This window comes from Corylus avellana, chromosome 4 (genome assembly GCF_965113065.1).
Source record: "Corylus avellana chromosome 4, dhCorAvel1.hap1.2, whole genome shotgun sequence".
In the NCBI taxonomy this organism is placed as follows: domain Eukaryota; kingdom Viridiplantae; phylum Streptophyta; class Magnoliopsida; order Fagales; family Betulaceae; genus Corylus; species Corylus avellana.
In genome coordinates this window covers 30545833-30570241 of record NC_142493.1, presented here as the reverse complement: position 1 = coordinate 30570241, position 24409 = coordinate 30545833, and the positions used below count along the sequence as shown (strand labels likewise).

At 37.4% G+C, this 24409-nt stretch overlaps 4 protein-coding genes across 7 annotated transcripts; 3 read left to right on the top strand and 1 right to left on the bottom strand.

Annotated features, from left to right (window-relative positions):
* Positions 1–1873: 1873 nt before the first annotated feature.
* Positions 1874–9189, top strand: LOC132177083 (proline-rich receptor-like protein kinase PERK9). Of its 3 annotated transcripts, none has more exons than XM_088515177.1 (9): positions 1874–2167; positions 2494–3941; positions 5467–5877; positions 5959–6045; positions 6834–6904; positions 6992–7068; positions 7393–7540; positions 8426–8587; positions 8688–9189. In XM_088515177.1, the coding sequence occupies exons 2-9, from the start codon at positions 2762–2764 to the stop codon at positions 8865–8867; spliced, it is 2316 nt and encodes a 771-aa protein (XP_088371303.1). In that variant the 5' UTR covers positions 1874–2167; positions 2494–2761; the 3' UTR covers positions 8868–9189. The 3 variants fall into 3 exon arrangements, with proteins under 3 accessions (XP_088371303.1, XP_088371302.1, XP_088371301.1); XM_088515176.1 differs by having other exon boundaries at positions 2441–3941; XM_088515175.1 differs by having other exon boundaries at positions 2413–3941.
* A 416-nt stretch (positions 9190–9605) lies between these two features.
* LOC132178401 (uncharacterized) lies at positions 9606–10355 on the top strand. Its single transcript, XM_059590842.1, has one exon. The coding sequence runs from the start codon at positions 9903–9905 to the stop codon at positions 10353–10355; it is 453 nt and encodes a 150-aa protein (XP_059446825.1). The 5' UTR covers positions 9606–9902.
* A 310-nt stretch (positions 10356–10665) lies between these two features.
* LOC132179193 (putative calcium-binding protein CML16) lies at positions 10666–11705 on the top strand. The gene has a single exon (XM_059591857.2). The coding sequence runs from the start codon at positions 10936–10938 to the stop codon at positions 11422–11424; it is 489 nt and encodes a 162-aa protein (XP_059447840.1). The 5' UTR covers positions 10666–10935; the 3' UTR covers positions 11425–11705.
* Positions 11706–13626: 1921 nt separating this feature from the next.
* LOC132177503 (putative phospholipid-transporting ATPase 9) lies at positions 13627–22377 on the bottom strand. Of its 2 annotated transcripts, XM_059589856.2 has the most exons (12): positions 21895–22377; positions 20800–21238; positions 18688–20039; positions 18252–18362; positions 17899–18175; positions 17722–17810; positions 17515–17623; positions 16345–16554; positions 16100–16225; positions 15848–15946; positions 15248–15439; positions 13627–14619 (listed from the first exon to the last, which is right to left on the bottom strand). In XM_059589856.2, exons 2-12 carry the CDS (start codon positions 21193–21195, stop codon positions 13993–13995), a joined length of 3588 nt encoding a protein of 1195 aa, XP_059445839.1. In that variant the 5' UTR covers positions 21196–21238; positions 21895–22377; the 3' UTR covers positions 13627–13992. The 2 variants fall into 2 exon arrangements, with proteins under 2 accessions (XP_059445839.1, XP_059445838.1); XM_059589855.2 differs by lacking the exon at positions 21895–22377 and having other exon boundaries at positions 20800–21492.
* Between the last annotated feature and the right edge of the window lie 2032 nt (positions 22378–24409).

Genomic DNA, 24409 nt, shown 5'->3' with positions numbered 1-24409 from the left:
TTTTCTATGTCTTGTTTTGTATCGGTTTGTTATTTATTAGGATGATGACTGACTCGTCCCAAAAAAGAGTCGGTGACTTGGCGCCCCTTCTTGGTTCTCCTTGGAAGTCCCTCCAAGAAGCATTAATACGCGGTGACTCTTAGAAAGTATAAAAGGTCAAATTTAATAATGGTATGAATTGAAGGCTAAACTCAATAGAGAGCCGGCTTGTATAAGGATTTTACAATTTTAAAGAAATTGTAGATTTTTAAATTATGAAATTCAAACAGCTTGAAAAATACCCCTTATTAAAAAAGTTGAATGTTATTGAGGCAATCAAAAAGAATTTTCCTTCCGAAAGGCTTTCTCTTTACTTTTGTTTAAAGTTCATCATAATGCCAATTGCCATGCTCGCAGCCTTACTAGACCAACTCTCTAACTAGTTTTTTCCCCTTTCTCTTTTGTCTGTTTTTGTGCTTTTGTTTGTGTAGTATTTGCTCAAGGGGGGAAAAAGCAAAAGGTTACGTTAGATGTTCTGAGCCAGCCGGAGGGAAAAAGAACAGAAAATAAAATAAAATACAAAAAGGACCTCTACATGTGTGGCAGCACCAAAATGATGCCCATATCCACTGACGCAATAGAAGCAGAAGAAGTGGATAGGTGGTTCAAGATTCGTGGTTCATTGGCCGCTAAAGTCTCTAACAATAATGTGGGTGCAGTGGCAGTGAACCAATGGATGTCCACCTCAGCAACAAACACTAAGAGACTAGTGGAGTTGAGCTGTGCAAACTGGGGTCGAAAATCTGTTGCTGATTTTAGCATTAATTTAGCTCCACCGACACCTCAGAAGACAAAGGTAAATGGGAAAGAAAAAGACACACAAACAAACAAAGTCTGCAAAGGGAAAGTAATTGGGCTTCAACTTTGAAATGTAAAAAAGGATAAAATTTGATGGCAGGAACTCATCGGCTCAAAGGATTTTCAAAAGCAACTGGCTAGATTTCACGGGTTGTCTAAGACCCTCCAATTATTGGACAACTTGGTCCCATTCCACCACAGAATGTATATTTGGAATTTGTCGTGGCATGGCTTGCTGGCTTCTTCTTCTTCTCTTTTTACAATGCCATTTATTTAATTAGGTAATTTGAATAATAAAATTACTGAAATTTTCTATAAGCACAACTTCAGCATTAAACAGGATCTGACAGCTTAGCCCCCACGGGACCAAAGTCAAAAAGGCTGAATGTTACACTTTGGAGGAAGGCTGGGGCTGGCCGTTCAATAGGTTGAGTTGGAAAAAACTCTTCAACAAAAAACACTTCGCATGCTCTAAACATGTGGTTGTTCTTACTATAATACAACCCTCCCAACTTGTTCTCTTGTAAATCTCAAATGAGTATTATAAAAACTAAAAGCTCAAATTTGGGCTTAAAATAGTAGCTAGGGTCAAACTACGGGCGCCAAGTCCAAACATCAAACACATATGTATATATATCTTCGACAGCATGTAAGCCGGATCCATCTTCGACTGCGACAAAAAAAGACAATTCAGACAAAGCAAATTAATTATTCAAAAACATATAAACTATAAAGACAAAAGAGTGCCCCTCAAATATAAAATCAGCAAGAAAAGGAGGTGGGTATCTCTTATATAATTTATATATGCTTAAAAAGGAAAAAAAAAGAAAAAGAAAAAGGAAACTTGTTATTATTCAGAATAAAAGAAAGAAAGAGTAAAATAATAGTATATGGTATTATAAAAATAAAAAATTGAAGAAAAAAGAAAGAAAGAAAAAGAGAGGCGCTTACAGATTGAGAAGCTGCGCGTTTACGTTGCGTAATTGCTTTAATATTTACTAATATATTAAAATATTAAAAATCTTGACCATACGAGAAAGTAGAAAGCAGACTGCTATGAATTTTGAGATAATGATGCAAATGCAAGAATGATTCTTGAAACTCTCCACTGTTGAAATATAAGAATTGAACTATTCCTTGAGGTCGCTATCCTTGAATTAAGACCCCACAATCCGTGTCCTTGGGTTGAGCTCCCTATGCGCGCGCGCAAGAGAGAGAGAGAGAGAGAGAGAGAGGTCTGAAGAATGAAGATTGACTGCAATTCAAGACACTCTAGGTGGGAATGCAAAAGCCGAAGAAATAGGGGAGTTGTAAAGGACTGAAAAGAAAGGTAAGATTTTTGACAACTTAGAATTTGTGTTCTTCGTCTTTAGAAACACTTTACATGTTATGGATGTTGCTGCATTTGCTTACTGAAGATCTTGCTATGTTGTGTATTCGTAGATAAACGTTAGGTGCTGCTTGAAGCAGTTGATTACTTTAAAATTTGATAGATTATTGTTTACTTTTGAGTTTGTTTATCTGGGTTTTTGCTTAAACGTCCCTCTTTGACGATCCGGACTTTGCTTTTGGAAGTCATAACTCATCTGGGTTTTGCTTTTAGAAGTGATTGACAATCTTGAAGGTGATTGTGACCTGGGTTATTCTCAAAACCAGGTTGGTCATTTGGGTTTTGCTGTGGACTGGCTTTATGAGCTGAGGGTGCACTGTGGGGCCTCTGGGGTCTGGTCGGTTAAGTTTGGTGATTTGGAAATTTCTTCAATTTCAAGTTTTGAAACTCGGAGTTGGCGTAAGATTGGAAATTGGTCGCTTGGTTTGGCTTCTGCATGAGAATTAAGAAGATTTTGTGAAAGTTTCATGAATGATTCTGATATATGAGATATATTTAGCTAGACTGTCATCAGCAGATTCGAATACTGAATAGATGGCAAGCACGGTGCCATCTCCGGATTCGTCACCCTCGGCTGTGCCACCAGCTTCTACCACAACGTCACCTTCCACCAGTTCTCCACCACCCTCCAGCACCAGCCCACCCCCACAAACCTCTTCTCCTCCTCCTCCATCCCCTTCTACAGCTTCCCCATTATCGCAGCCCAGTGATAATCCACCCGACCCTGCTAGCCCTTCAACTTCATCCCCTCCGCCTCAGGCCCCTCCTGTTGTTCCAACAGCTCCTCCAACATCACCTCCATCACCCCCTTCAGGGGCTTCATCTCCATTGCCATCTACAACATCACCTCCTCCAACCTCTCCTTCTGGGACTTCACCCCCATTGGCACCTAAAACATCACCATCTCCTCCTTCTTCTCAATCGGATCCTCCTACATCACCGTCACCTCCATCATCCAATGTTCCTCCTCCACCCATCTCTAATTCTCCACCACCTCTACCATCAAATCCTCCAGAAAGTTCACCTCCACCCCCTGTAAAATCTAGTCCCCCAGCAAGTGCACCTCCTACATCACCACCTAAACCACCAGTGAGCTCACCTCCTCCTCCATCATCAACACCACCAGTGAATTCAGCTCCCCCACCGTCAGAGCCCCCTCAAAATTCACCACCATCATCTACGCCACCCAAGAATTCGCCACCACCTAAAAATTCACCCCCACCACCAGCATCTGGTCCATCCCAAAGTTCACCTCCACCGCCAGCATCAACTCCTGAAAATTCACCTTCTCCACCGGCGTCTGTACCCCCCAGCAATGCACCTCCACCTCCTAGTCTTACTCCACCTGGTTCTCAACCAACTCCTTCACCTTCAAACTCCTCTGCAAAGTCATCACCCCCACCATCCATCATACAAGTGGCACCACCTCCTTCATCACTTGTTTCTCCACCATCCCTGTCTCCCCCATCTCCTAATCAAAATCCAATCCCACCGTCAAATGTTCCAGCTACAAACAATACTAATCCTAAGACAACATCCACTGGTAATGGGAGTATTGGTACTGCAGGCTTAGTGGCTATTGCTGCAGTGACGGGAATCATAGTGCTTGGCCTCATTGGAATGGCTGTCTGGTGCATAAGGAAGCGAAAAAAAAGAGGTTCTGGACTTGGTGGTTATGTCATGCCATCCCCTCTGTACCCTTCTCCAAAATCAGGTAAATTGTTATAAATATCGCTTTGGATGTAACTGACTGTCTTTTCCTGTCTCATGGGTACTTTTTGCATGTTATACTTCTGAGGGATAGTCACACTTTGGATACTCAATTTTGGAGTACTGGTTTCTATGGGATTTCTTAGATGTGCTTTCTTCCTCTGAGTAGGGTTATGGCTAACTAGTACATGAACTTAGACCCCTTTCAGTGATGTGTAAATCCAACCATCATAATGTCTTATCATTTAAGTAAATAAATTCGTTAGAGAATGAGAAATTTTGGTGTCACTGTTTGTTTGCATTTTTTTTTTTTTACTCACTCTCTTTCCTTGAGAAAAGAAAGAGGGTAAAATACTCCAACCTTCCTTTGATTTAGGTGAATACGTGGACTCTCTTGCATTTTCTGAAATTGCACTTTTGCACAGAATGATTTTGTCAACATAAAATGCAAATTGAAAATTCTACCCTCATCAAAAAGTTAGAATCATGCTTCATTTGAGAAAAAAAATAAGAGCTGCATGGTGGCTAGACTGTATAGGTTTGAGAGTTTTGGAGCAGAAAAAGGGCTTACAAGAACTCTATAATAATGGAATAAGGTTATTTTAGGCTTATGACATTATTTAGTAGTGTCATTAACATTTTTTGTCTGCATGAGTGATGAATTGGATTGCAGTGTATACCAGGTATGAAACACATGAATGGTCTGAATAATTTTTAGAAGAGGGAGATTTGTGGATTTTCAACAAATTTCAGAGGGGGTTGAAGTATTCCACCCATATAGATAATAAGTTCATCTGGACATTTTTTTTATGTATAACTACAGTAGGTTGTATTTATTATATATTTATCGTTAACCTACTACTTTCTTCCTCCTACTTTGGCTTTTGTGTCGATTTCGTCCATGAACATTTACTTGTGTCAATGTTACTGGCAGCTGGAGGACAGGAATTTCTTACTTGGCTTATGGAAAGTGTCCACGTCATCAGTTTTGCTGACATGGAAACTCATATCACATAACTTAGCTGAAATGGCAATGTAGGGCAGACAGCTTATCTGACATGGTGATGTAAGTAACAAGATCTATGACAACAGAGCACCTGCTGGTGGGGGGTCGTCAAAAAAAACACTAATGGGAAGAAAAGACCAAGTTCTGGTGAAGGAGCTCCAAAGGGCGATGGAAGGAAGCAAACGAAGAGGGACATGGGTGCAGTTTTTGTGCCTTGCCTCTCACATAACCTAAATTATGTGATATAAGTTTCCGTGCCAATGAAACTTTATGGCTTGGACAATTTCAGTGACATAATTTAGTAAGTAAAGGAACTAAGTTGACATGATTAAATGTTGAGAGACAAAATTGACACCAGGACCAAAGTTTACACAGAAGTCAAACTGTAGGTTAAAGTTATTGGATAGCTATAATCGGTTAGGGGATAGTTAATTCATGTTATTTCTTTCAAAAAAGTATGAAATTAAATGATTGTGAATGTGAGGGCATTAAATGAATTAAGAAGTTTTTGTAACTTGTCCAGATTCATCCATTACAAAGACACATTCTTCAGCTCCGCTTATGCAAAGTGGTTCTGGCAGCGATTCTGTGTATTCTCCAGCAGAAGCAGGTGGATTAGGCAATTCAAGGTCATGGTTTACGTATGAAGAACTAGTCAAGGCCACAAACGGGTTTTCAAATCAGAATCTTCTGGGTGAAGGTGGATTTGGTTGTGTGTACAAGGGACACCTACCAGATGGGAGAGAGGTAGCAGTAAAGCAGCTAAAAATTGGTGGTGGTCAGGGCGAGCGAGAATTTAAAGCTGAAGTTGAGATTATTAGTCGCATACACCACCGCCATTTGGTTTCATTAGTGGGCTACTGCATTTCTGAGAACCAAAGGCTGCTTATCTACGACTACGTCCCTAACAATACCCTTTATTTCCATCTTCAAGGTAAGTCCATAGCCAAGCATTGGAGTACCAGTTAGTGATAATTGGTTACTGATCTTGTGCTTTGCTCCTTACATTTTGTAGGTGAAGGTGTGCCGGTTCTGGACTGGGCAACACGTGTGAAGGTTGCTGCTGGTGCGGCTCGTGGAATAGCTTATCTCCATGAAGACTGTAATTATCTATACTTATTTTCTGCACACCTGGCAAACATGTTTTGGCCTTGTGTATCCGTAACTCAAAATAAGTGACCTAATAGCTGCCGCCCAATGAAACATACCGATAGTAACCAGATTCCCTTCACACTGGTACCTTTTCAAATATAAAGATACCACTCACCTTGTTTAGTATTATATTAGTCCTCTTAACAACATCTAATAATTTTAGCCTCTACAGATACAGTCCCAGGAAAAGATTGGGCTATGATGTCTTGAAACAATGGCATATTGGTCAAACCTTAATTTAATCTGCTAAAAAAAAAAAAAAAAAAAGAGTTTATATGCAGTCATATAATGAGGAAAGACACTTATATTCACCCTGAATATAATCCAACCTCATAGAAGGAGGCAGGGGATGAAAAGATTAGTGGGCTTGTCGTTTGTTCAAAAATGATCTGCTTTTTCTCTAATATTGGTTGACCAGGAAAAGGCATGTTATCTCCAGTTACCATTTTTCAATTCTAAATGTCACGATGATCCTTTGGGGATAAAGTTTCTAATGTTCAATATTAACCATGACATTTTTGAAAATTATTTCTTAGAAGCATACATGGAACGTGGGCTTGACTAGTACAGGTAACAATTAAGCTAATGGGAGTTGAAACTTGTAACCATATGATCTTTACCTTGGCAAGTGCACCCAAGTTTTAGCACAAGAGATTAAATTTTTTTTTTTTGTTGACGAGTTTCCGTTTTATTGTCAATACTTGTTATTTACATTGTTTAATCTTATGCATATAACAGGTCATCCTCGAATTATTCATAGGGATATCAAGTCATCAAACATTCTTTTAGATAACAACTTTGAAGCTCGGGTATGCATGTGTTTTTCTTAAGCTACAATCAGAATTACTCTTTTTTGTGTAGATTTGGTGCCCTATAGATTACTTTTCACTTTACAGGTTTCGGACTTTGGGCTTGCCAAACTAGCTCTTGATGCAAATACACATATATCCACCCGTGTCATCGGAACTTTTGGGTAAGCAACCTGTCCATATGTGTCACGACCCAAAGAAAATGCTAGTCACATCTATACTATTATTTCAAAATGACTAATCAAAGTTATGATTGAGCTCCTTGAGATCACTTATAAAGTCCGGTCTTACTTATTAAGCAACCAATATAAGATGTAGCACCTATGCAACACTTTCACAATCAACCCACCTAATGGGGGACTAACTTTCTGGTGTGTCACAATATGCCAATCAAGGGTTGGGGATATATACTAGTTGAAGTATATTTGCTTATCGAAAACCTTTTTTGTTTTTTCAGATCCATTATGTATTGACTGTGTTGGTTTCAGATATGTGGCCCCTGAATACGCATCAAGTGGCAAATTGACTGATAAATCTGATGTATATTCGTTTGGAGTTGTGCTTCTGGAGCTAATAACTGGAAGGAAGCCTGTGGATGCATCCCAACCCTTGGGAGATGAGAGTCTGGTTGAATGGGTAAATATGTTAAACGCAATTTTGTTAAAAGTTTTCTCTCGCTGCTGGATACAAAGTATCTTGACTTGATATTGCTAAACTAATATTTAGGAACGCGTCAATGATTCATTAAACTAATCTTCTTGGCTGCAGTTGTCACTTTTGAGTAATATGTCATGACTTAGAATCTATTATATTTTTTTGCTGCTTTTGCCATTTATTCTGTTATCAATACTCAGTTTTGTTTGGTAGAAAAGGTTGACAGCAGGACTATTGTCTGTTTGATTTGCTGCACTCAGCCCACTTCCATTGTCATTCTTTTTTGAACCTTTTCGTCTTTTTGATTTTAGAATGTGACACTAGTGAGGTTAGGGTGTACAGCTCCTGTGCACTAGTCTTTCTTTTCTAATTTGTTTTATTTATTTCTTTATAATCATTGTTACTTCTTGATAAAGAAGAAAGCATGAAGCTGGACCTCCCCGTTAGATCTTAGTGTAGAGATGATAGTCTAGAAATGAGGTACCTTTTAGCCTGAATTCTGAAGAAGCTTTGTTCGTTGTATTCCCAGAAAGTCTGCAATCAGGGAATAGTTTGAAAGACAATTTGCGTATTCTAACTCCAGAAGAAAGTTGCAAACCAGTTAAATAACTCCTTGACTGCTTATTTTTCATATCTAGGTAGGAACACTTGAATATCTTTGCACAGAAAAGATTTTGTGATTTAATTGAATATATATTTTATTAAGATGCATGCATAAAAGGAATGTTAGAAGCACTAAACGTATCAACCATATGTGAAGAAGGAATGTGTGAAAACTTGGAAAGAAAAAACCTGTGCAATCAACCACATTGTAATCTTCCAGCTGAGTCAACCCCTCCTAACCAAAAACCCACTTTTATCTTTCAGGCTCGACCTTTGCTAAGTCATGCACTTGATAATGAGGAATTTAATGATTTGGCCGATCCAAGGCTCAAAATGAATTTTGTTGAGAGTGAAATGTTGCGCATGGTTGAGATAGCCGCTGCTTGTGTGCGACATTCATCTGCCAAGAGGCCACGAATGGGACAGGTAATCAAATTTAATGTTATTTCATTTTATTTATGTCATTCCTGATGTTAGGACACAGATGCATGCAAATCATCTTTCTTGGCATTCTTATGCTTCTCAGGTTGTTAGAGCCTTTGATAGTTTAGCTGCTGCTGATCTATCTAATGGAATGAGAGTGGGGGAAAGCGAGATATTTGACTCCGCACAACAATCCGCAGAAACCAGATTGTTTCGGAGGATGGCATTCGGTAGTCAAAATCATAGTACAGATTTTTTTAGCCACGATAGCTTGGATAGTTAAGAATGACATGGTAAATATTGGAGAGATGATGAAATTGAACTAGGAGGGTTTGTCAAACCGAGCTGGAGCTCTGTTCAAGCGGGTTTAATTTCAGAGTTCGGCGTAGCTGAGATGCACTTCTGTACCGGTTTATCAGCTGTAGAGAGTGAAATTTAAACCCTTGATTCTTGTAACTAGGTTCCATTTTAGCTCCACATATACTTTTGGTGCTTTTGTACTTCAATTTTGCTCGTGTAATTACAGATGAAAAAGAATTTGTTTCCACCAGTATCCATGGTGGTGTTAATAAAGCCATTTTTCAGTTTTGTTACTGTTAGATTCTTCTCTTCTCTTCTCTTGCATTCACTTTCATGGAGGAAAAGAATACTGAATAGCAGAACATGTAAATATCCTCACGCCCCTACAAAGAACAAAAAAAGAAGGAAGAAACAGAAAGGGAAAAGTACCACGTCAGATGATCAAGACATGTAAATATATAATCAACATCTGAACTGCATGTGGGAGGTTTTCATGGTGGCTTAAGTCATGGTATACACACACGGATGAGAATTCCTTTCCTCCATGAAAGGAAAAAAAAAAAAAAACTATAGATTAAATTTGATTATTTCTTTTTCTCATAAAAAAAAAATGTTGAAAAAACTATGACACATATTGTAGAATTCATATCTTTGATCTAATACCATATTAAGTTACAATTATTCTAAACATAATTATGAGGGCAGAGAGACAGACCTTCCTTAGAAAGAAAACTCCATGACACCTAAGGCTTGAAGTTGGCCAAGAAACCTTGTACTGAAACGTAGAATTTAAGTAAGAATTATATGACAGCCGATGTTTCCTTGACATCTGATATTTCTCTTATATTCTAATTTGAGGGCAGGATTGATAACTGTTTCGTAGCTTTGCCAATTGCCACGTATGATTATGGTTGCTTCACCCTTCCTACTACCTCCCAATAGGAGAAGGGACTTATTCCTTCAAAGCATTTTCTTCACCATTCATCAACTCCTCCTTCCAGCTTTTTAATTCACAGCCATGGAGGACCTGAACATGCTCGCCGCAGACTGTGTTGTCGTGTCGTGTTGCTGCCAATGCTTGATCCTACAGATTGTCATCTTCGTCTTGCTCAAGCTTCCTTCCAAACTGATTCGTAAGACGAGAGAATATGCTAGGAAGAAGCTGCGACAAAGAAAGGAGGTGGTGGGTGGGAGGATAACAGGAGGAAGGGAAATGGGAAAATACAAAGATGGTTTTTTTGTAGGGTCTCTTGGCATTCAAGTTGAGAGGTTGGGCATGGATGGAGGCCACCACCATGGTTGCATGGAAGAAGTTGAGAAGGTGTTAGAGGAGCTGTCTCAGAAGGGGGAGTTTGCATTTGGAAGCTTCTGGGGTAGGAAAGGATCAGGGAGCTTCACAAGTTGTGAATTTGATGATATTAATGTAGAATATCAAATAATTGAAATGATTGGCTCTTTCTCTTATACATAGCATCTCAACATTTTCTTAGGTCCTGTTTGCTTGTTTCTTATTGAAATTGAAAGATGGGGAGAATTTTATTATACAGTTGGTAGTTGCCTACCTACCAACAATATTATTCAATTCATTTAAATCCCATTAAATTAATTTGTGGTGAGCTATAAAAGAAAAAATTGACCTATATATATATATATATATATATATATAATCACAGCCATCCAATTCAATAATGCAAACAAAATAACCCAATTAAAAAAAATAAATAAATAGAAAATCCCAGCTCACACATGGCATCATCCCATGAGGCTGCTTGTGTCCATTTCTGTCTTCCATGAAACTTCTTCACAAACTTATTCGCTCATAATCATTTTGTCACCGTTGGATCTCCCTCCCGGTGCTATAATATTCACTTTGTGTAAATATTGTCAACGCGCTTCAGATATGATGTACAGTTTGAACCAGTCCAAATTTCCAACATCGTTAAAACAAAAGAAAAACACAAACCCCACATCCTAAACAAACCCAAAACCAAACAGACCCACAAAAACTCGAACGCCATCATCTTCTTTCTCTCTTCGTTGATCTCCTATTGATGGCGACGCTCCAATCCGAGCAGCTGAAGCAACTGAAGGACATTTTCATGCGCTTCGACATGGATTCGGACGGCAGCCTCACCCACCTGGAGCTGGCGGCGCTTCTCCGATCCCTTGGCCTCAAGCCCTCCGGCGACCAGCTTCACGTCCTGCAGGCCAACATGGACGCCAACGGCAACGGCACCGTGGAGTTCGACGAGCTCGTCAGAGCTATCATGCCCGACATGAGCGAGCAGGTACTCATCAACCAGGAGCAGCTCTTGGAGGTTTTCCGTTCCTTCGACCGCGACGGCAACGGCTACATCACCGCCGCCGAGCTCGCCGGATCCATGGCCAAAATGGGTCACCCTTTGACGTACCGCGAGCTCTCCGAGATGATGCGCGAGGCCGACACCAATGGCGACGGCGTCATTAGCTTTAGCGAGTTCTCCACCATCATGGCCAAATCCGCCTCCGATTTTCTTGGCCTCACCGTCTCGAAGGCGTAGATCCCGATGCCTAGAAAATTCCCTTTGGCGGCTGAGTTTGGCATGGTCCTGTTGACTTTTTCTACGCCTGTAGTTTTTTTTTTTCCCCTTTGTTTTGGGGGGATTCTGTTTTTGTTTGTTTGTGAATTTAGAGACCAATATAGAGATGACCATGATTTACAGTGTACGATGATTGAATCCGAAGGAGAAGACGCAAATCAAAGACACCTCAATCCCTCTCATTCAGTGCAAAATGATTTAACACAAGTTGTATATTCTGTATTATTTTTAGTTTGTCACTAATTCTTTCTTTTTTTTTTTGTGACTGTCTTGCTGTGACATGAAAATGACTGATGTCCTTCCATATTAAAGCTGCTCTGGACATTTTAATATAAAATTACTCCATTTGGAATATGGAAAGTAAATTATTATTATTATTATTATTTTACACGTTTATAATGCTTTATCTATCTTTGAGTGAATTGAGTAAGTATGCTTAACTTAATAAAAATGTATACGAGATAAATAAAAAAATGTACGCTCTAATGCTGATTTTGGAATTTGAATTATAGTTCAACTCAACCTTGTCATCGTTGTCTTGACTCTTCTACGGGTTTACTTCTCCCGTCATGTCATTTTTTTTTTTTCTTGTGAAAATCGAATTATAACGGATTGTAAAATGGTTGGTAGCGAAATTGGACCTAGTTGAGTGATGTTACATGTATAAATAGAGTAGTTTCATTGTATGATTTGGAAAAAGAAAAAAGAGTAGTTTCTTTGTAATTGGGCATTCTGAATTCTTTAAACCCAAATATGGTGTATGGAGATTGGACTACCCTCGAAGTAGCCCCAGCCCATTGCAATTTTCATTCAAAACCATTTCGTAACCCCATGTAAGGAACAGGTTCTAGTGAACTGATAATTCCTATCATATATATATATATATATATATATATATACATATGGGAAATGCTAAGTATTCTTCTCTTGTTCTCTTGATGTCCTCCCAACTGTGATGTGATTTTTAAAATTATCGTTGAATTTGAGATTATCATTATTGACTTTTAATCTATTAGTGATTTTAAAAATCACATCACAATTGGGGGGACATCAGGAGAACACTAGAAGAACATCTAACATTTTCTTATAATTATATATATGCCGAAACCCCTGCCTTAAAATTGTGACATGTGGCGTGAAGTGTTAGGAGTGAATAAGTTCTCCATATTTGACTCATATTTTCTTACAATCAACCATTGAATTTGTAAACTTATGTAAATTCCACATAAGTTAATGATGGACCCCACAAATCCAATAGTTGATGGTAACTTATTAACCCCTAACATTTCTCTTTTTTTTAAAGGGTAAACCAGTTTTTTAAGGCATAATTTTTTAACCTATTTTTGAAGAGTGAACCCGTTTTTCCAGTCATTAATTAGCATCATTAATTGCGTTAATTATATTTCAAGAGTTTTTCATATATAAATTATTCAATAAATTAAGTATTATTAATGTCCCAATCAAATAAGGAAACAAATAATATAAATCAAATTATTGTGTATTAATACGTTTAATCAATTTAATATGTATATTAATTAATAAGTTTAGGATTTTCAACCATATATATATATATATATTTTCTTGCTAATTTTTTTTCTTTATACTATTCATTTAAAATTATATATACTTATAGTTATAGGAACAAAGATTTATTTATTTTATTTAAAGAGATGATATATATTTTTATACGTCTTTTTAACTTATAATGAAAAATGATGTGTTTAAATTTTAAAATTAAATTATAATAAAAAACCCCGCGCATAACACGGGTTATGAGCTAGTTAATATATAATAATGGGATCATTGACGAAATAAAAATATTTCAGAGAGAAATGATCAAATGCACCCTTAACCATATTAATCGGTATTCAAAGGAATGCCCCAGAAGGCCACATGCATTTTCCTGGGGTAGACAGGATACAAGCCAAAGCCCTTTATTTTATTTTTATGTAAGTTACTTAATTTATCATTGAAAAACATATTTTAATGCAAGTCCATTGCCATGCTATCTGTTTGTCACATGAGTTTCAATGGAGTTTATCAGTTGCAGAGCGGTAAGGGCCCTTTGAAGTTGGAAACAAAAGCAAACATGGACAAATAACGAATATATATGTAAAAAAAAAAAAAACAGTAGTGTATATTGTAAAGAGCTGAAAAGAAATAGTACAGGAAAAACAGGGTAGGCTAGGCTCTATTCTCGTCTTGAATTTACTTTTTTCTGTATAACATTTCAAAAATACAAAATACATGGCTTAATTAAGAGATGTGTAATCTCATATGGGCAAAAGGCAAAAACTTCAAATATTTCGGGCAACTTTTTTTTTCCCTAAGATATGTAACAGATGAGTCATGCTACTATACAGTTATCTTGCAAGGGTAATCTCTGGGTCGTACCTCAAATCCAAGTAGAATCAATAAATAGCTCATATTAGATGGAGTCATATCCGGCGGCCAAATTTCTCAGGTCCGCCAGATATTTCCAACCGGCATTTTTTGGCAGCTGACCATCAAAGAACAAATTCACAAATATCACCTACTGCTCTTATGTTTCTGGCGGTTTGTCCTTGCTGCCAAGCGAGCTGTGAAGCCTACGGTTGTTGATCGGAACGAGCTTCGCCGCACCATATTACAATGCTCGGGATCATTTGATTGGCCATTATACCTTATCCACTGTATCATTTCATGGTACATAGGAAAGAAGCGCATCTGAACTGCTGAGTAGCAGAAGTAGGGTATTAGGGTTGAGATCGCCACGACAAGAGTGACAAGCCAATAAGAAGCGGCTGGGGCAAGGTCTTCGATGAAGACTTTGTAAGCAGTTGTAGAAATGGAAGGAGGCATGGCTCCATATGCCAAGAGGAAAATGTAATAGACAATAATCGAACCCCAGATGACAACATGTTGCACCAAGGTGAAGTAACTTATAGTGAGTGCCATCTGCAAGTTCACAGCCCAAACAACACATGTATACATTGTTCCCCCTAAAATATCCCTCCCAGCAGTTTGTCCATCACTATTGAAAGCCTGGAGCTCCAGCGCTTTCGTGCAGAAGAAGAAAATTATTATGGCACTGCAAAACCCGTTTAACATCCAGCTGAGTATTCGGCGCCAGCTGAAAAGGATATTTTGCACCCCTTCTTGGTATAATAGAGGAAACTGCCAGGGAAAACAAGGAATAATCATTACATCAGCATTTAATAAAAAACCAAAAATGTAAAGTCATAGCTAAATATATGTTACTCCAGTGATAAATAAGGGGGCTTTGGTTGTTTGCCACTAGTGGATTCTAAAAAATAGATTTAATTTTCTGCCTTCCACCAAGTAATCTAACAGTCCTAAATAATGGACATATAACAGCACATACCATTTGAAATTCCTAACAGTTCTTAAAGCCACACAATGGCCTGTTTGGCCAATGGCATCAGAACGGGGTTCCCAAGTGTTCTCAATGTGATGCCAAAACTTGGAGCCCCCATACTTATTTATCCACAAAGGGAAAAAATCAACACCACCCTGGGGCCCTCAGAATTAATGGTCTATTGGTAGGACTAGGCAAGATGCATGTGTAACATTTTTATCTGGTTCTTATCTTTACCACAATAATAAGAAGTTACAAGTTCCTCCTTCCCCCCCACCCCTCTCTGTCCCCTTTTTTCCAGGCAAAAAAAGAAAAAGAAACATTTTGTTATTCTATATAGAAAATAAAATAAAATTCTTGAGACTGTATTGTCATTAACCATCAAAATAGACATAATTGAATCCATGTGTTAGACAGTTAACATACCTTGAGACAATACCTAGCAGAAACATCCTGGTCAAAAACTCCCATAGCAATCACCGGAATTGATGAGAAGAATAAATTATAGAGTGACAAAAACCAATCATTGTATGCAGGTTGTCCAGAGAATGATGCATAAGCCTCATACAAGAAGAGAGTGAAAACAAATGTGACATTCTTGTAGAAGAAGTAACATATCTGCCAATAGAAGAATGACCTTAGTAATTAGATCTTTACATAAAGCTTGACAATTGTGAAGAAAAATTTAAAAAGTAACTTTTTCCATATTTTGAACTCTCAAGTTTGCCTAAATTGCCCAGGATAATAGTCGATTATCCCGCTCTTGGGGCTTGTCTTGGGATGTCTTTAGTTCTTAAGCTTGCATTGCTTCTTTTGATTTAGCACGTGCTTTGAGGTTCCAACATTGTAATTGTTGTTGTTGCCTGGGATATGCCCCAATGTAGTTTTTTTTTTTTCATGGTGCTTCAATTCAATTCTTTTTTTTTTTTTTTTTTTTTACTTATCAAAAAAAATTTCAATTCATTCTTAATTATAAAAATTTAAAAATTTAAAAGTTGGCCTAAATCCACATATAAGAATGATTACCATTGATGAGATCCTTCTGTAGCACCAATGTCCATGCACAAGTAGCAAACGCTCCAAAAATCGGAACTGTGCAATTGCAATATCACTTGACATGACCGCCTGAATTAAAAAATAAGTATTAAGAAAAGAGTATAAGGAATGAGAAACACAATTAAAAACAAAAAACAAAGGTTTTCTACAATTTTTTTTCTTCCAAGTAACAAAGGTTTTCTACATGATTCAACATAAAACGTATAACAATCAATTGAGTACCTGCATTCCTTCAACACCACTAATTCCAACTCCTATATCTGCTTCTTGAAGCATTCCCACATCATTGGCACCATCACCAATCGCTAACGTTGTTTTCCCCGTTCCAGATTTTACTAGTCTTGTAACCTTTTTTTCCAGCAGGAAAATCAAATTACTCCTAAATGCTAATTAGGTTTTAAAAAAACAAATATGATGAAGAAAAGTTATTGAAGATGTTAAAGACATTGAAAAAAATATAAACCCACCAGTGCCTTCTGTTTTGGTGATGAGCGGCAGCATATAACAGATGCACAACCAGTAGCAAGTTCTAGAAATGCTTTCTTCAAATCATCCTCTAAAGCATAAGCAAGTGATTTCCCGTCAATGATCAAAGCAAATGCCTCGGAGCTCCCACGTGATGAAGTAAGCAGATTCTTCCCTTCAATTATCTGACGGACAACACTGTCCTTTGATGCCTAAATAATGAATCAGAATACTCCCATCAATATTATATCTACATTGATTTATAAGATATCATTTCCCCCTCTCCCACTTTGATTAGAAAAAAAAAAGAAAAAAAAAAAGGATTTATAAGATATCATGATTCTAATTCCATTAAGTATCACAGCATTAATGACTGAAGCCTTGAGCTTCAACAAATATGTTGACCCCATGTTAAGCACAAAGGACACACTCTGTTTATGTGTCCTGGCACAAGCATGCTCTTCTGTAGAGATACATACTTTTCCATTCCTTATCTAGTAGATTACCCTTTATTCCTTCCTCCTTTTGCAGACTTGAACAATTCTCATATAACACAGATTCAGTTATAAACCTTCATGATTGAGACATTCATCTTTCTACCTCCAGAAAGAATGCCACATCAGTACCATCTCCATTCATTATTTACACATGAGGAGATGCAGAAATGGGAAGAAGAGACAGAGTCAATGGAGCTTTTGGAAAAAGAAAAAAAAAAAACTAATATAAAGCAAATCCTTCCCAAAAAACCACTAGTGGTGACCCAATAAAATGCTAGTAATTGGCACTACCAAAATAAAGATAAGGCTAAAGAAGAATTTTGTTGATGTAGTAAGTGTAGACATGATTCCCACATTTGAACTAAACGACTGAAAACGTAGAAATTGCAAAGCATGATATGTATTGACCACTGTGTTACATTAGGCTAATACGCATTTCTCATCCAGTGGGTACTAAAGTGAAGCAACCACATTATTTAGGTTGACAAGTCAGTCTTTGCATAATCATAAAACACATCAGAATTTGGTCAACCAGAGTCACATTAACCTCATAGTATCTCATCAGGCTCCCCTTTTGTAAAAGGCAACTTGCTTGCAAAAACTATAAGTTCTATTCTCAAAAAGTAAACTATCTCATCTGAAGAAAAGGAATCAAAAACTTAAATACAAATTTACCTTGATGATGGCAGACTTATCTCCTGCCTTTTCCAATGCTTGCATTTGAAGACTTTCCAAATTGATTATAATCTGCTTCATTCCTCGTCTAAGCAAACTACAAGCGAAACTGCAAATTTATATATTTAAGTTAGATATCTTCAAAATTAGTATGAGAAGTAGGCCTCACCTCAAAGTCAGAATAACAATCAAACCCAGAAATCATACCCAATATTGATGGCAGTCTCCATCTTATCTCCAGTCAAAACCCAAATCTTGATTCCTGCTTGGGCAAGCTTGTCAATGCAATTAGGAACCTGAAGAGCGCAATAGAAGAAACATCATTCCCAAATCCCCATAATCAATTAAACAGGTAAATTGATTAGCAATTAGTATTCAACCCACCCCATTTTGGAGTTTGTCCTCAACAGCAGTGGCACCAAGAAGAATTAGATCACTCTCAATCTTCTCTGATACTTCATCAATCAATGTTTCCTGATCTGCACTAACTGAATTCTTTGCCTCAGTGAATTTCTCATTGAACTCTTTGTATTGTTCTTCATCAAGTTCACGATAGGCAAGTATCAAGGTCCTCAGGCCTGCATCAGCATACTCGTTTACATGCTTCCTGGTCTCCTCTTCAAACTCCCTACCATTCTTGGCAAGCTTTCCTAACATGACACTGCATGGGAAAATGTGTTAGGGTGAAAAAAGTAGATAATGACACATCTGAGGTTTCAGGATAGTTGATCACCTACCTATCAGCACCTTTACAAAGCAATAGTATTTGTCCTTCTTCACTTCTTACTATCACAGACATCCGCTTCCTTGAGCTATTAAACTCTAAAACATTCAGCAGTTTATACAACCTGCAAAAGGAAATTATTCATTGAAGATATAGTCTGTTGTGATTTAAGTATTTGTCAAGCATAAAATAAATAGCAGGAGCCACAGAAAGAGTGGGCAGAGGGAGTATCTAACCCCATTCTTTAGGGATCTGTGTCCACCACGAGACACACATCACAATGACAATACCAAAATGGATGTGCCCAGTGCGAAGAAGGTGCAAAATCATAAAAGGGCCCTGTGAACTGGGTACTCAGGTGAATCCATAGGCATGACAAATGGCAGCCAACGAGTATAGCATACATTAATTCTAATCTCCCATTTTATAAGAAATGCAATGAGAAATACCTTTCAACTCTTTTGCCAGACACCGGATCCAACTCATATATTGATATGCTAGTCTGGGTCCGTCTGAAGAATTCAAAACCAATTTCTCTTGCTGCAATCACAAATGCCGCTTCATCCGGAGATTCAGCTTCATATGAAACCTTCCTCGTATCTTCATCCACTTCAGGTATGGCAGTATGACAGATTGCCAACACACGAAGAAACTTCTGAATGACATCTGCATGAGACTCATTAACCCAGTTTCCATTCATGATCCTTTCATCTTTGAAATTGAAGCCTTTTATGGGTGACTTTGAATCAGTAGTATCCTTTATGGGGTTGACTCCATTTACATTTTCCTTACCCACAGGTGAGCCTTTTCTTCTATCCATAGACCTCTCAACCTCTGTGACACCACGACCATAAGCTGTCCCAGCCACGGAACACTTGATGAACTCCATTGAATTGCAGGTCAAAGTTCCAGTCTTATCAGAAAGTATCGTGTCAACTTGGCCAAGTTCCTCATTCAAATTTGAGGTACGGGCATGTGCCGGTTTGTCAGCCTCTTCATAGTACATGTTCATATCTTGATTGATGAAGATGGTCTGAAGAACTTTGACAATTTCTATTGTCACATATAAGGAGATTGGAATAAAGTAATTATATAACATTAGGGCTGTTAGAAAGTGAAAAAATGCTGCAATTGGTGCTCTTTTGGGATCAAAGAAAATTGTAGAATCATCTGGTCTAAGATACCACCTTTTTGACCTCCCATTTTCTAAGTCATCTTCAGTTGCAATGCCAAAGAGAACAGATCCAACAAATGCCACCAGAGATAGAATACAGAACAAGAAGTAGATAATTCTGTCCGTCTTCTTCTCAATTTTGCTTCTCTTTGAAGGGGGATCAGTAGAATTTTGCATAACCTTTGTGTCATGACCGCCGAAGATAACAGCCCCATATATGAAGTCCGTATTTCGGAGTTTAGAGTCTCTGAGAAGAATTTGTTGAGGGGACAGGGAATATTGTATCTCTTCAAACTCCAGACTTCCAATAAAAGCATACAAATGTGCATTGGGGTCTTCGCATTTAACAGTAGCCTTAAAGTCCTGGAAGTTGGAATCCTCATGCAACTGTGAAGTAACCTCCAATGCTTGCTTCAATTTCAAATTTGTCTCCCCATCAAGGTTCATGGTCTCAACATAGCAGATTGCATCATCATAACTGGATGAAAGCAAGAGTAGATCCGCCGGAAAGAATTCATCCTTCTCCACCTTTACTATATCCCCCACTCTCAGGTTCTTCCATACAGTATAATCAAAAACTCCATCACGTTGATGCACTTTAACCTTTCTATTATTCACCTCAATATCCTGCAAAATTATATACCCAGGTGTAAGAGCTTGCCAGAAAGAACGAACAATGTATAGATTGTTATCACTTTGGCCAATGTTGTCAAGTAAAGATCTTTGACTGCAAGCAAGAGAATATAGCTGTCATATAATTAGTATTGTGCAGATTGAAGAAGAATTGGATATGATCTAGTGACTCTTAAGTAAATAGAAACATAATTTTTTTTTTTTCATTTTCAAAATCATTCGAGTTTGGAGCTGTGGTAGTCAAAATCAACAATGCAGGAGAGAATATTAGCATCCTATACAGATCATGTGATCCAAACACTTTTGTCAAATTACACATCACCTACCGAAAGCAACACAATATGCCATGAATCTATACAGATGACTTCAAGTTACCCATATCCTCTCTGCAGTGTGTTAAGAAGATTTCACAGAGGATCTATAGTTTTTCTTACAAATCTTGTTGGTAACATCACAAAAACTTTCATCAAAGTCGTTGATGCCTTAAGCCTTACGACACTCACCGATTCACAGATTTCCAAGACATTTTTCAGATTTTTTTTTTTAAAAAAAAAAAAGGAGTAAACGACAAGAAGGGAAATCCTCTACCATTACTTTGAGGTATTGGAGACTCTTCAATTGGTATGGTTTGTTTTGATTCTATTCAAACCATATTGTAATTTGAACAAGAACGATAGAAAACCTCAGGAAACAATTAAACCCATAAGATGAGGATCAATTAATATAACCAAACTGGACAAGCAAAAACTGGTACCTGCTGCTTTCGCCGCCAATCTTCGATACCCTCCTTCACCATGGTTGCTCCAACAACGACAATTAGAGGGATGATGGCACTAACAGCTGTATAAGGAGCGAGCGGAGTGAAGGCCAAGATGCCAGTAACCAAGAAGAAAAAATTAGCCACCCTCCTAAACTGCTCAAACAATGACTTAGGCAAGAAAGTGGCAAGTGTATACTTGGTGGTCCTAACATAATTGCCCCCATATTTGCGTATCCCGGCGTCAAATCCACCCGGTTCATTGCAATAGACGACCCTGGAAAACCCTGGTCCCCCAATCTGTGAATGGTCATCATCCTTCAAAGATGCCTTCCCACAGCTGAATGAGTAGAGCTTGCTAAAACGCAGCCTTCTCTTTCCACCACCCGGCATTCTTGTTCCCTCTAGAACTAGAACACCAAGCTCTCACTAAGCCCTATAGGAATATCACAAAAAACACGGAGAAGCCCCCAACAAAGTATTACAATTTGCTCCTTCCAAGCCAAATTCTCTAACTAGTAAATGTAGTGCCTAAAACAAATACCAAGAACCACACCCTTCAAGAATTTCAAAGCCGACTGGCTAAGAAGAACTAAATTTTCTCTCTGAGAAATACACAAAACTAATACCCAGTTACTATTAACCCCCCAAAAGTTCACAAAAGTTCTAACACAAACACCCAAAAAAAAAAAGAAAAAAAAAAAAAAAAAAAGGCAATACCAGTCTATAAAAAGCAGAACCCCATAAAAGTTCCACGCTAGAAGCTTAAAAACCCAGTTTTTGAAAAGAAAAAAATAATAATAATGAATGAAACCAAGAAACAAAGAAAGATAAAATAAAATAAAAACAATGAGAGAGAAAAAAAAAATCAAGTAATATGAGGGAGAGTCTAATACGAGAGACAGCACACGGGTGTAGACAAAACAAGCTAGTAATGCCTATGAGGTTACGACCCAACAAATCCTTAGCAACAACCTGTAATCTCCGCCCCAGAACAACAACACCCAGTAACCCCAAAAAAAAATATATCGATGATTAAATTAAGACTCTCAAACAGCTTTAAAAATCAGCCAACTATCGAACAGACCGTACCACAATCCCATAATATAGCCCAAACAATCTCGTCCTCGTATGAATATTCGCATGGCTGAATTTTCCTGCGAAGGATGGCGCAAACCCAAGGCTTTGAACGGAGACTTGGCTCGGATCTCGTATTTTGACTTTGAGAAGCTCCGCTTGTCCACGCGCATTTGGCCTCTTGCGTCGTGCGCGTATGGATGTGGAACTTTCAACCTCCAGCTGTTCTTTTCTTATAAAAAACAAACAATTCCTGTATTGATAGGAATGTGGGGAAATTGAAATCCCCCGCCCCCCAGACCAGGACTGCCAACAGCGAGACAGAGAGATCTAGACGAACAAATAGACTATTGATATCGCGGGAAAGCTCCGGAGCTCATCAATGGAGACCCAGCGATAGTGTTCGTCTTCTCTCTCTCTCTCTCTCTCTCAAGGGAAAAGAAATTCTTTTCTCTCTCAATAAGAAACTTCGTAGAACATCAGACCAAACAAGGAAAAATAGAAAGAAGACAAAAATAGAAAGAAAACGAGGCCTGCAAATAAAAAGAAAAAAACCTTGCTGGAAAAACAACACAAAATACTTGTATTATAATTATTCTTTAAATTGGAAAAATACTAAAATTTCTGTACAGACATATATAAACATAAATCGCAACGTCATGGCGGGGAAAACGCGCCAGCGTCTCTTAGGAGTCAGCGGTCACGCAAAGACTCTGTGTGGCACATGCACTTAAAAAAAGATTTTATTTTTATTGGTTAATGCTTAATCAAATCTTAATCAGTTCCTTTTAAAAAAAATAAATTGGTGGCAGATATTAATGTAGGCCTCGATTAAGGGTATCATTAACAGCTTGCTCATACAATTGGGGAAGAACTAAGAAGTGTTTGGCCATTATGTTTGCGACTATTTTTTTTTTTGGTTGTTGTTTAAGGTAATTGCAGACAATACGCGTCTATTTAGATTCTTCATATACTTTGGAACATGTTATTTTAATTATTTGAAGAAAACCATTAATGTTTGAACCCTTTGAATGGGTCGGAATTTTTATATGGACTTTTTTTATTATTATTATTATTATTTTTAAGGTAAAGCTTTTACTTTTAGACTTGTAAGAAAGTTCATATCATGGACAAAGACACGACACTTCTCCATTCAACCTTGCTCTAACGATTGGCGTATAACCTATTTTGCTAAGCCGTGAGCGGTTGTATTTGCTTCCGTATTAATACACCCAACCTATTATGACTATTCAACATGGTTTTTATATCATCAATCAATTGGTTATACCGATTCCAACAACAGATTTCTTGTTGTAACCGCCTAATTTGAAATTGAGAATTTGTCTTGATAAATTATTTCCTTTTGTGTTATAATATTTTTATTCTCCTTTGTTATATTTTATTGTAGGGTTTATTTTTTTCATTAATTAGTTTAGATCTACTTTAGGATCTATTGGTCATTATTTATTGTCTCTCTATAAATACAAAGTTATGTAATATTGTTTGATACAGTAAATATACAAAATGTAACTCATATCTATCTATCTGTTTCCACTCTCTTTTCTTTCTCTGCCGTATTTTATATATATTTCAACACATAATATAACCGCGAATTATCATTTTTCACTATGATATACATCAAACTTCAAATATTTTAAATAAAGAATAAAAAATCAACATTATTTGTGTAAAACATATATTTAAAAAAAAATACTTGTCAATTGGCCAAGGACAAAGTTTTCCTCCAAACTGGGTTGAAAGAAATTCCTTCAACCTACTCTATAAAAGTGACATGTGTCCCAAAAATATGTGAAATGCACATATTTTTTTAATAGCATAGACAGAATTAAAATAAATTTTATTAAAAATTCATGTGCATCTCACATATTATTTATAAAAAAGACATATGTTCACTTTTATAAATTAGGGTAAAAGAAATTCTTCGAATCAAATTTAGAGAAAAACTGTCCATTGGAGAAATGACTATTTAACCTATTTAGATAAAATAAATAGAAGCATCAATTTGATTGCGCATAAAAAGATTATGTTTTAGTATTTTTTAGAAATTAGGCAGAACCAAATTCTAAAATTCACTCTAAAATTATTATATTAGCTTTGCTTTCGTTTTTGTGTTTTTTTATTTTATATTATTATAGTAAAAAAAAAAAAAAAGGTCCAAAATTCTGATCGACAAGGAGGGGATAAACAGAGCCTAAGCCGGGCAGAAGAGACAGGTGTCAGGCTGTGAGCAGAAGCGGATGAGAGAAGGGGGCCAATAAGCCGTCTGAGTCCCGTGAAAGAAACAAAAGTGGAGGATTTGGTCAACGTCAAGAATTAAAATGCCGTCACAGGCAAGAAGCCGACATGCTCATTATTACTTGCATTTGCATGCGTGCAAATTACAAATATAACATTCATCAACGTGGTCGCTCCGTTGCTGCTATCTTTAACACTGTTAACTTCTCACCACGTCATAAACCCATACGCCAACTTGGCAATAAAATATTATTTAACTGAATTTCTTTTTTTC

Bases quoted from the DNA above. Each gene is read 5' to 3' on its own strand.
- LOC132177503 (XM_059589856.2), bottom strand. From the start codon at position 21,195: ATGCCGGGTGGTGGAAAGAGAAGGCTGCGTTTTAGCAAGCTCTACTCA. The intron at 17,624-17,721 runs GTATGATTTCTG...ATAAATTTGCAG, and splicing joins GAGACTGCCATCAATATTGG to TTTCGCTTGTAGTTTGCTTA. The intron at 15,440-15,847 runs GTAATCATTCTT...TTCTATTGGCAG, and splicing joins ACAGAAGGATCTCATCAATG to ATATGTTACTTCTTCTACAA.
- LOC132178401 (XM_059590842.1), top strand. From the start codon at position 9,903: ATGGAGGACCTGAACATGCTCGCCGCAGACTGTGTTGTCGTGTCGTGT.
- LOC132177083 (XM_088515177.1), top strand. From the start codon at position 2,762: ATGGCAAGCACGGTGCCATCTCCGGATTCGTCACCCTCGGCTGTGCCA. The intron at 3,942-5,466 runs GTAAATTGTTAT...TAACTTGTCCAG, and splicing joins GTACCCTTCTCCAAAATCAG to ATTCATCCATTACAAAGACA. The intron at 6,905-6,991 runs GTATGCATGTGT...TTCACTTTACAG, and splicing joins ATAACAACTTTGAAGCTCGG to GTTTCGGACTTTGGGCTTGC.
- LOC132179193 (XM_059591857.2), top strand. From the start codon at position 10,936: ATGGCGACGCTCCAATCCGAGCAGCTGAAGCAACTGAAGGACATTTTC.